Raw genomic sequence first — 10,837 nt, 5'->3', positions numbered from 1 at the left:
AATACAGTACATAGACTCTTTTTCTTCTTGTGCTGTGATGTGTATTTTAACATCATGCAGACCATTACCACACACAGATATGGTAGTCACAACAAAGCAAGACAAAAGTCAACAGGATGCTTGTCATTGTTCCAGTTGGCTTTATTTGCACATTTAGATTTACTATTAGTAGTTACAATTTTCATTTAGTTTTTTTTTTATTCATTTCATTCTTTTTTTTTTTGGTTGCCAAAGCACACATCATCAAACTATTGCAAAGCAAGTCTTCCTGCAGTGATTGTGTGTCAGAAATAGAAGTCTGTTGGAAGTGTTGCTGGTCTCTCTATCTGCCATTGTACCCCACTGCTGAGAGGGCCTGAGGTTTTTCGCAGTGTGTGTCTGAGCTGGGTGTGTGGGTGCTGAGCATGACTCCACCCTGCTGGACTAGGGGCTCGACAACACAGCTGTTTAAGGTGAGCACCCGAAGAGACTTTCAGGGCAGAGGTATGCATTATAGTTCACTTAACCAGGGAACAGATAGAGGGCTGACGGGAACCCCAGCTTGTTCGAGACTGCCAGAGCCAGCTGGGAATCATCTCTATCTGTGTGGCAGTATGGCTGTCAGTGAGGAATGGTTAGATGGACGCACCGCAGAAAGCAAACCCCATTAGGAGTCGAGGTTTTAAACGGAGGTGCAATTGGCCTGAGGTTTCTCATGGGCCTAATAGAAAGCTGCCTTGGGCCTGAGCTTCAGTACTGTAGACAATCGACAACTTTCTTAAGCTCAGAGAGAGTGTGAAAGGTGTGGACTTGGTTGTGACCGTGTACTATTTTGGCATAGTTTACTCTTCATTCAATTATTTATTTTCAGTTAATCTTCTTTTTTTTAATGTTATTCTTCTGTTATCATTCTTCTTTTTCTGGAGCTGGAACAAGCGGCCAATCTTCTGTCTAATCATCCCTATCTGAATCCCTGTCCTTCCTGGACTCCTTCACCACCTGGCGGGGGGGCGGGAGGGGGGGAGACAAGGTGCAGGTGTAAATCAGGGCCTGTACTCATTACCCAGACACGCATGGCATGGCGATAATTTGCTCATTGGAAAGATCAAACAAAACAAGTATCAAGTATCAAAAGCAATGATTAGTTTGCATGGGCACAGAAAATAAATTACTTTTCCTTTTTGTTCCAAACTGAAAAGTCTTACATTTTACTCTTGGAATCAATGTTTTTATGAATGAATGACTTCATGAATGAATACATTAACAATGCAATTTTGCATGATAATGTTAACAGAAATCTGATTCCGCAGTAAGCGACGTTGCCAAACTTCCAAACTACTGTACCGTCACGGTAGGTGCCCCAGAGCAGGAATACTGACCCATAATCAGGTTTCCACTCCGTATCCTACCGTTATCCATTATGAGCGAAGGCTGAACTGATCCCAGATCAGCACTTCTGTTCTAAGATGCTTTATGAATAAGAGCCCTGTTGACGCATAAGTCCCATCAGACAGTTTGTGGAGCTCTGCAACTTAGCACATAGACTTACCTCCCCATCGCGAGTCTCAACGGTCTTGATCACCACAGTTTTCTTGCTTGGGGTGTTGTGGTGGTCATCTATTTCTGGACAAAAGGAAGACAGCCGTCAGACTGCAGCGAGAGGTGGCGCGAATGAGACAGAGCTGCACTACTCGTACTGTGCCGAAGGAGAGCTGTGCTCGTGATAGAAAGCTAAAAGTGCCTTTGCGCAGATGTTTTTGACAGGAAGGAGATGCCATTTTTGGTTACAAATCAGTTGGTTGAGGTTGCACGAGGCTAGGATTGTGTAGGCAGGGCTTCTCTTAAAAGCTAGGTCATGGTTCACTGTATGTGCTCATGTGTGTCTTTGTACAAGCATGCATGCTGGTTTGTCCATGTGTATGTTCCTGCATGGTGGTTCCCATGGAGGCATCTGTGTGTGTTTTTCCGTGTTTGTGCGTGTGTGTGTGTGTGTGTGTGTTTTATACTCACCAGCATTACGATGGGAAGTCATAGATGAGACATTGATGGGAACAGTAATCCTGGAGGCAGAAAGAATGGTAATGGTGTCAGACAGATATTTTGGACAAGATTATACTCAGCTACAATGTCTTAAATGTCTTAAAAAAAATAGATCCCTTCTTGTCACTGAGGGTAGCATCACTAACTCATGTATAAATGAATTAACTGTCTCAGAATTAACTACTTTAATTCATCTATTAAAAGCAAGAGTGGAAAGCTCCAGGCTCTGCATCTCTGAAGACGATGCCCGTATTTAGTTTGGTCCATCCTCCTTGGTATTCGATCTCCGTCCAGCCTTCCCTCCCTCACCTGCTCTCCTCGCCCTCCAGAAGCTTCCGGTAGGTGGCGATCTCGATGTCCAGCGCCATCTTGACGTTGAGCAGGTCCTGGTACTCCCTCAGGTGGCGGGACATCTCGTCCTTCAGGTGGCGGATCTCTTCCTCCAGACGGGACACAGAGTCCTGGTACCCGCTCACCTCCACGCCAAACTGGTCCTCCATCTCCCTCATCTGCCTCAGCAGGGCCTCGTTCTACCCGGCCACAAGGGGGGGTCGGTGTTAGTCAGCGGAGAGAGAAGAGCAAGACAAACACGTCAAAATAACGACTGAGAGCAGGATGCGATGAGACCTACATTAAGCTGGTTGACTAGAAGCATTTGCTTGCAGCGCTGAAAGTGAATGAATTACAATGCATACAATGGCTAGGGAGCCCTGTAGCAGGTACATAGGCTTTACACAGTGCTATGGACACTAAACTACAGATTCGGTCTCAAATTTCTGAACTTCACATGCATGGAACAAACTAATTGAGGGAGGGAAGCAGCAACATTTCTGTTGTTAAAAGAATTGCGCTCATTTAGCCTATCCTTAGGGGAATTAAAAGTCAACATAGTTGTTTTCAATTAAATACATTACATTCTAGGAGCTGGAAGCCATTGTCTGACATGACCTGATGCTATAGGAGAAACAATCAGCCAGGATTAGGGCTGAATTATCTCTTACATGACATTATTGGCATTTGGCAGATGCTCTTATCAAGTGCAACGTACAGGTGATTAGACTAAGCAGGAGACAATCCTCCCCTGGAGCAATGCACGGTTAAGGGCCTTGCTCAAGGGCCCAACAGCTATGCGGATCTTATTGTGGCTACACCGGGGATCGGACCATCGAACCGTGTCCCAGTCATGTACCTTAACCACTACCCTACAGGCTGCCATCTTTGTGGAGCATTCCCGTCTCTCACTCTCATGTTCTTGTGAGGATATCAGATGACTCTTGTGTAACCATGTACATGCTTTTGGGGGGAAAGGTGGCCATACCGTGCTCTTGAGCGCATCAATTTCACAGGTCAGGGACTGGAGCTGCCTCCTGTACTCATTGGACTCCTGCTTGGACTGACGCAGAGCGTCGTTGTTGCGTTTGGCTGAGTCGGTCAGGTCAGCAAACTGCAGGGACACACAAACACATGAAGAAATTAACGCAGAAACATACACACATACAGTTTATGTGTATATGTGTGAAAACAAGCATCCAGTGTATCTGTTTGTGAATGTGCATGTGCGCATACTATATATGTGTGCACCTGGGTGCATATATATGTGTTTACATAATGCTAATTGTGTTCAAATGGTAAATGCTCTGCATTTATATAGTGCCTTTATCCAAAGTGCTTTACGGTTGATGCCTCTCATTCACCCACTCACACATGCACTCACACACCATTGGCTGCCATGAAAGGTACCAACTAGCTCGTCAGGAGCAATTGGGGGTTAGGTGTCTTGTTCAGTGGCACTTTGACACACCCAGGGCGGGATCGAACCGGCAAACCCTCCGACTGCCAGACATTGGCTCATATGTATATGCGTGTGTGTTTATGTATACGTACATATTTTTGTTGATTGTTCGCGCGTGTGTTACCTTGGACTTGTACCAGTCCTCGGACTCCTGCATGTTCTTGGCGGCGATGTTCTCGTACTGGGCCCGGATGTCGCGCAGGGCAGTGGTCAGGTCGGGCCTGGAGGTGTCCACTTCCATCTTCATCTGCTGGGACTGCACGGTCACGTGCACATCCTGGATCTCCTGACGTGGTGGGAACAGAGGGCAAAGGCCAAGGAGGGGGGGGGGTCACAGAAAGAAATCCCTCATGCAGGCCAGCCGACAGAGAGGCGCCAATTTCTCGAGAGTTTCGCTGTCCATTGATTACATAAAATTTCACATATGAGCGGTAGCCGGCTTTCATTATTAAAGTGGTTTTACTTCCAGATAATTAGCTACATTTGTTGTTTCCTCGGTCGATTGGCCGAGGATTTTGAGGACGAGCAGCACAGGCGGTGTGGCGGTGCTCACCTCATCATGCAGCTTCTTCAGGAACTCGATCTCATCCATCAGGGACTCGATCTTCCTCTCGAGCTCCAGGCGGGAGAGAGTGGCATCATCCACATCCTGGAGAACATTTTACTGTCATCGTGACTGCTGCTGCAACAGCGCCGTCAGTGGAATAATCTCACGCCATGCCAGCTCATATGTCTCCGTTTTACTCAGGCTTCCTAGACTTTGTGGAATCACAACTTGCCCATAGGCTGTCAGTCATGAGCAGGGGTATGGCAAAATATATATATATATATATTTTTTTTTTACGCGAAACAACCAACATATTCCCTTCTTAATTACTTATCCACACGGGGCTAAAGTGGCTGTATTCTCAGGTACTGCACAGTCTACGTGGGATTTACCAGTCTCTCACAATCAAAAGCACAATACTTAGTAAGCTGTGCGGTGTCCGTGTTGTGTGAGTTTACCTTGCGGAAGAGGACCAGGTTGTTCTCAGCTTCAGCTCGCTTCTGTGTCTCTTCCTCCAGCCTGGAGGGACAGGGAGGGGGAGACCAAGTCAAACACACACACACACACACACACACACACACACTCACACACAAACACACACACACACACACACACACACACACTCACACTCACACACACACACACACACACCCAAAGCCAAGCACACACACACACACTCACACACACACACACACACACACACTCTCACACACACACACACACACACACACACACACACACACTCACACTCACACACACACACTGTCTCTATGTTTCTCTACATACTAAATGATACGGTATACTCAAGTCTGAAGTTTTTATCTGTGCAAAGCAGTCATAACCTGAGATCACACAAATGGCTTCAGTTCAAAGTCCCCTCTTTTTTTTCGTCCAGAGGATGGAAGAGCATGCTTGTCCTACAGTGGTCCTTGGTCCTGGAATGAGCTGCAGGCTAAGCTCAAACTTGATTCCTTTATTTCATTAAATGATTTAAAATCATTCAATGGATATTCTCCATTATTAGCTGTAATTGTTTTAAGTAACACTGATGAGTTCATTTCACCGCCACGTGTTAAGGTTCTGTCATACTGTGTGTATTGTGATGCTCTTTGAATTGTATATACCTACATTCTTATGGATAGTATTGTATTGTCATGGTCTCGTGATAGTGATTTTGTTATGCCGCTATTTGACCCTGTCTTGGCTAGGTCTCATTCGTAAAGGATGTTTTAATCTCAATGTGACTTCCTAGTCAAATAAAGGTTTATATATATATATATATATATATATATATATATATATATATATATATATATATTCAGTATCTTGCTTTCCATCTATAAATCAGCTACAGGTATGTACAGTTGGTTTCAAACATGGAACAGCAAATCCAATTTTACAAAAAAACAAGGCTCTACAAGTAGCAAAACAACTTTAGTGGGATATGCTTGTACCAAAAATACACGTTTCCTTTGCATCATGATGCTCAGAAATGTCAGGACAGAAGCACAGTAAAAATGAGTATGTGACTGCAGATAGTGGACAATACAGGACAGAGTAATGTATGTGAGGTAACAAGAAATGCCAGATCAGGCATTCTGTTTTAAGTAATCTAAGCCCTGCTTTTAGCCTTGGGTAATCTAAACCCTAAACTGCCTTCCCTGCCACATTGTCTGGCTTGTTGGATAACACAGAGTATCAACGCTGAAGCAGTGTGAGAGGGTGAAATATCATACATACAAATGTGATCAATTGTGGAGTACATCTCTAGTTTTTGGACTGTAGAGCATTTTTTTAGAGTAGTGCATTTAAAGAGACTATACCTAAATCAAATGAGTAAGTGATACTCTTCAAAAGCTTTCGGCGGTGGGAATTAATCTGCTGCCAGGTTCCACTTGTGTCAACACGAGAGGTAGCAGCTGGCAAATGGCCATCAGACCCATCTCCCTGTTCAAAATCATGTTAAAGGATCGGGAGAGCCGGCTGAGAGGGGTCACTTACACAATGATGAATGGAGTTGATTGCCCTCTTTAAGGCTCCTGTCCAGTCTCCCCTCCCCCTCCCCAAGACACAATGCTTCCTCCTGCTCTACTCAATCTGTCAAAATAATTTTAGCCTTTCCTATAGGTTGGAGGGGGCAACAGATCCCTTGTGACAACAGAGGCATTTTATTATTATTACTATTATTATTATTATTATTATTATTATTATTATTATTATTATTATTATTAGCGTATGGATTGTATCAAGCGGTTTTATGATGTAATAGGACAAGATGTGATAGAAATGGCCGTGTTGAAATGACTGGACTTATTCTTATGGAAAAGTGCTGCTGCTGTAGAAAACAGTGTAAAACCACAGCTGTGAATATGTACATGTATGTGCACACATTGTGCAAGTTTGGTGCCATCCAAAAGAAACAAAATACACAATTATACAGTGCGTTCAGTTTGTTCTGAGCGGCAAAAGCCTCCGTAGTAATTGTAGACGCAGAGACATGAGCTGGCTTGCCTTGCGGTGCTGTGCAGTATGTCCGCTCCGAAGGGGATCCAATCACACGAGGAGCACGATGGGTCTGGCTCATGCGCTCAGTAATTGGGCAGCTCCCAGTCTGTACCCCTGCAGCAGCGCCGCCCCCCGGGGGCCCGACAGCCCCTGTTACGCAACAGCCCGGTGGGCGGGACAGCAGAGCCAGGATCATCTTTAATTCACGTCCCAGTGCTGCAGCCCTGCTTCTAATGGTGCCCCTGACAGTCCAGCCCGGGAGACTGTAATGCAGGATCTATGATGGGGCATCATTGATTTTTTTTTGTCCCCCTGATGCTATGCTATTTTCCGCATGAATCCCCTCCCCCCCCCCCCCCCTCCCCTTCTCTCCCCGCCCCCATCTTCCCACTGCACCATGTGCCCGCCACCCGCCCCCCCCCCCCCCCCCCCACACGCAAACACACTTCCAGCTCCTCCCTCTGCACCACCCATCTATTCCTCCTGTCATCCTTTAGAGGAGGGGGCTACTGACTCCAGTCTGCATGATGCGGGCGTGTCCTTCACGAGCAGCACGCGTGTCAGCATCTCTCCCACCCACAGCTCACACCCACAGCTCACAGCTCACACCCACAGCTCACAGCTCACACCCCCAGCTCACAGCTCACACCCACAGCTCACAGCTCACACCCCCAGCTCACAGCCCGAGCGTATCAGAGCCCCACAATCAGCCTCCACAACACTCACATGAAACGCTTCAGTACACCTGCTAGGGGAGCTGCAGCCCTCATTCTTCTTAGTTTAATGAAAGAGAAATGTACTGACTTGGACTTACTTTATTCAGGATGATATCTGCGTTATTGATAATGAGACGAATACATATTGTTTGATGCACTAGCCCTATGATTTCATTAGCCGCTGACCCTTCTTAAACACGAACAGTAGTCGTTTGCTGCCGTTCTATTTTGAAAGTGCCCGCTCAGTGAACGTAATTAAAAAGGATGTAAGATTTTAAAGATGTGTTAGTCTGGTCAAATATAGTGACAAAATAAAAAGTCTTTGTTTTGCTGAATCATCTGTATATTCTTGCATGTTGTACGTAACAGTCCGTTTTAACAGACAAGAAATCAAGTAGCATGTCAGCACTTTATTAATAAAGTCAAATAAAATCAAATAAACCAAAAAAAAACTTTAAAACACTAAACTTTAGAATATAACGCGTGTTGAATGCAGCGCATGTGTAATGTGATCGTGGAGAGTACTGCGTCAGAGTTCCTGAAACGTGCCACTCCCCACTCCCCGAATGGGATGGGTGTGGCACGGAGGGACAGCCTGTTCTATCCCACATCGGGACGTTTGTGAAGGTTTTACGGTAGGAAGCCTCTTGACCACAACAAACCACAAGCCCTCCTCAGTCCTTCTGCTCTCTCTCTCTTGTGCCTGCTCAGGTCTTAAAGCACAGGACCGGGTCTGTCTGCACCCCCGCCTCCCCCCAAACCAGCCCCCCTACAACCTGCTGAGTCCCAGACCCTTATTCGCCCTGGAACACAGACTGTTACCCCTCTGAGTCCTCTGATACACTGGAACATGCTGAGCATTAATTTCAGCCAAGTTTACATGTGCCCAGGAGGGATACAACTAACTAAATAAAGTAAATACAAAACAGGACATTTTACTGCATGCCCAGACCCCTTACTCCTTGCTGCTGCAAACCCCCCCCCCCCCACCATCACACCCCACTCCCCCCCAAACCTCCCTGCCCCCCCCCCCCCCCCCCACCAGACCCCATGCTCACCGCTGCTTCACCAGGGCCAGGTCTTCGGCCATGTTGTCGCGCTCCACCTGCATGCCGTCCCTCTCCTTGCCCATGTGCTCGATCTGCTGCCGCAGCTCCCGGAGCTCGCGCTGGAAGAGCTCGTCGGCGCGGCTGGGCTCCTGCTTGTTGCCCTTGTACTGGGTGAGCTCGGTCTGCAGCCCGGCGTTCTGCTGCTCCAGGTAGCGCACCTTCTCGATGAAGCTGGCGAAGCGGTCGTTCAGCTCCTGCAGCTCGGCCTTCTCGTTGCTGCGGGTGCTGAGGAACTCCTGGTTGACGGCCTCCGCCAGGGTGAAGTCCACCTTGTCGTAGGACAGGCGGGGCGCCGGGGAGCTGCTGGAGCGCAGCCGGAAGCCGGACGAGCGGGAGGCCAGGGAGGGGGGCATGGAGCTGAGGTAGCGGCCCCCGCCGTACGACATCCGGGAGGAGACGGGGGAGAAGGAGGACATGGGGGCGGGACCCCCGAAGGCCCGGCGGTAGGAGGTGGAGGCGGAACCGGAGTTGCGCATGGTGGAGGAGGAGTGGCTCATGGCTCTTCTCTCGCTCTCTTCCGATTTTCTCTCGTCTGCGGCGGGTGGGTTCTCTCGCTCGGCGGCGCGGTTCGCTGAGGTTTCCCGGGGAGCTTGTGTCAGGACGGGAAGCGACAGTCTGCCTGGCTGTGAGGAGCCGGGCTTTTATAGGCTGGAGTCAGACCCGCTCCCCCCCCCCCTCCCCAGCTCTGACATCACAGCCTTCTCTTCTCCTGCCATCCATCATCGCTCAATGCAGGGTCCCGCACCGCAAGCCCCTCCTCTCTCTCCCCTCATCCCCCCCCCTCCCGTCTCCGCTTATCCCACCAGCCCCTCCCATCTGTCCCAGGACCGCCGCCCAGATCAATGCATGTTCTCTCAAGATCTCTCCATCGCCACACGGACTGCACACGTCCTCATTTCAAATTCATCGGCTCTGCGACATTCTCTCTATTCCCGCTTGTGCGTTTAGATTATTGCTATCATCCTCCCCTCCCTTCTATCCATCTGTCCTTTGCTTTTCATCTATTGATTAGTGTGATCGTACTTTTATCAATAAAGCTCACCCACTCATCTTATTCACGCGCAAAAATGCATATTCCATTGGTCTAGTGTTCTGCACTTGAGAGTGAAATAATGCCTGTTCCAAGAAAGTAACTTTGCAACAACTAACTGATGTGAAATAGACAGGATATATTTGACACAACAAAACTCCACAACTCTAACCGAAAATGCAATCATTCAATAACAAAATACCTCTACGGTCCAATGTCACATCAGAAAATAGATAAGCCTGTTTCCAACAAGGCTCGTCTATAGATTAAATCATCTGTCCAATAAAGTCGGGCAGCTGCATTTTTTTATTTGATCATTTTTTGACAGCATTGCCACCCTGCGTATTTTTTTGCCCCCACTGTCACTCCCAGTTTTATCATTAATTTTATTCAGCCAATAACAGGAACTTTGTATCGACGTCCCATAAGGCAGACTGCGTGTGGGCCATGACTGTGCAATTTCACGGCATAATCCCGGTCATGATGCATGGCAATGAACACTCGTTGAGTCCTCTGCGCGAGGGCTGGGCGCACACGGGACCCTCCGCTTCCCATAAACCCCGCGGCCGCACTGCAGGCTGTTCCTCGCGCACGTGCGCGAAAATAAACACTCACATTTATCGCTTTGCAGCACACCTCCGAAGCCAGCTTTTATTCTTGCTTCATCAGCACGCTTTATACTCGGTTACATGAGAACAACACGTTAACGGGAACTTAATGACTTAATAATGTTTAATTCTCTTGACAAAAACAGACGTGCTACATGATGGGACATCAGAATGGAGACGTTTTTATGACGTTCCATTAAAAAGCTACTTTTAGGATTATCTTTTTTTTTTGCCATTCTAAACCAATTTGTTTGCTGCCTGCTGTGTGAACATTTTAATTCACGTCAACAAGATGTAACTCACACAACAAATGAAAACTATTTCACTATTGTCAACCTGTATTCTTCTCTGCCAAATCTTTTCATACATAATCACAAGGTACATAATAATTTCACACAGACTAATAAGTTTGGCTTTGCTTCCTTTACATAAATTATGCTGTCTTCACCGTGCACACTGTTGTCTGCCAAATAGTAGTTTCTATTTTGATCTTAGAGTATACTACATATGC

The 10,837-nt window shown here is 47.1% G+C and overlaps 1 protein-coding gene across 2 annotated transcripts; it reads right to left on the bottom strand.

Annotated features, from left to right (window-relative positions):
• Positions 1–117: 117 nt before the first annotated feature.
• On the bottom strand, positions 118–9,288 carry LOC133110737 (peripherin-like). 2 transcript variants are annotated; one of them, XM_061221013.1, is made up of 9 exons: positions 8,638–9,288; positions 4,817–4,877; positions 4,365–4,460; positions 3,936–4,097; positions 3,338–3,463; positions 2,329–2,549; positions 1,990–2,039; positions 1,529–1,602; positions 118–978 (listed from the first exon to the last, which is right to left on the bottom strand). In XM_061221013.1, the coding sequence occupies exons 1-9, from the start codon at positions 9,183–9,185 to the stop codon at positions 931–933; spliced, it is 1,386 nt and encodes a 461-aa protein (XP_061076997.1). In that variant the 5' UTR covers positions 9,186–9,288; the 3' UTR covers positions 118–930. The 2 variants fall into 2 exon arrangements, with proteins under 2 accessions (XP_061076997.1, XP_061076998.1); XM_061221014.1 differs by having other exon boundaries at positions 1,529–1,596.
• Positions 9,289–10,837: the final 1,549 nt, after the last annotated feature.

The sequence above is a fragment of the Conger conger genome, chromosome 14 (assembly GCF_963514075.1).
Source record: "Conger conger chromosome 14, fConCon1.1, whole genome shotgun sequence".
Classification (NCBI taxonomy): Eukaryota; Metazoa; Chordata; class Actinopteri; order Anguilliformes; family Congridae; genus Conger; species Conger conger.
Note: the sequence above shows the minus strand (reverse complement) of the source record. Positions and strands in the feature narration are given on the sequence as shown.

Coding starts and splice junctions, on each gene's coding strand:
- LOC133110737 (XM_061221013.1), bottom strand. CDS start 9,185: ATGAGCCACTCCTCCTCCACCATGCGCAACTCCGGTTCCGCCTCCACC. Junction 3,464..3,935: donor AGGACTGGTACAAGTCCAAG/GTAACACACGCG, acceptor GTGTCCCTGCAG/TTTGCTGACCTGACCGACTC. Junction 2,040..2,328: donor CTGGAGGGCGAGGAGAGCAG/GTGAGGGAGGGA, acceptor TTCTGCCTCCAG/GATTACTGTTCCCATCAATG.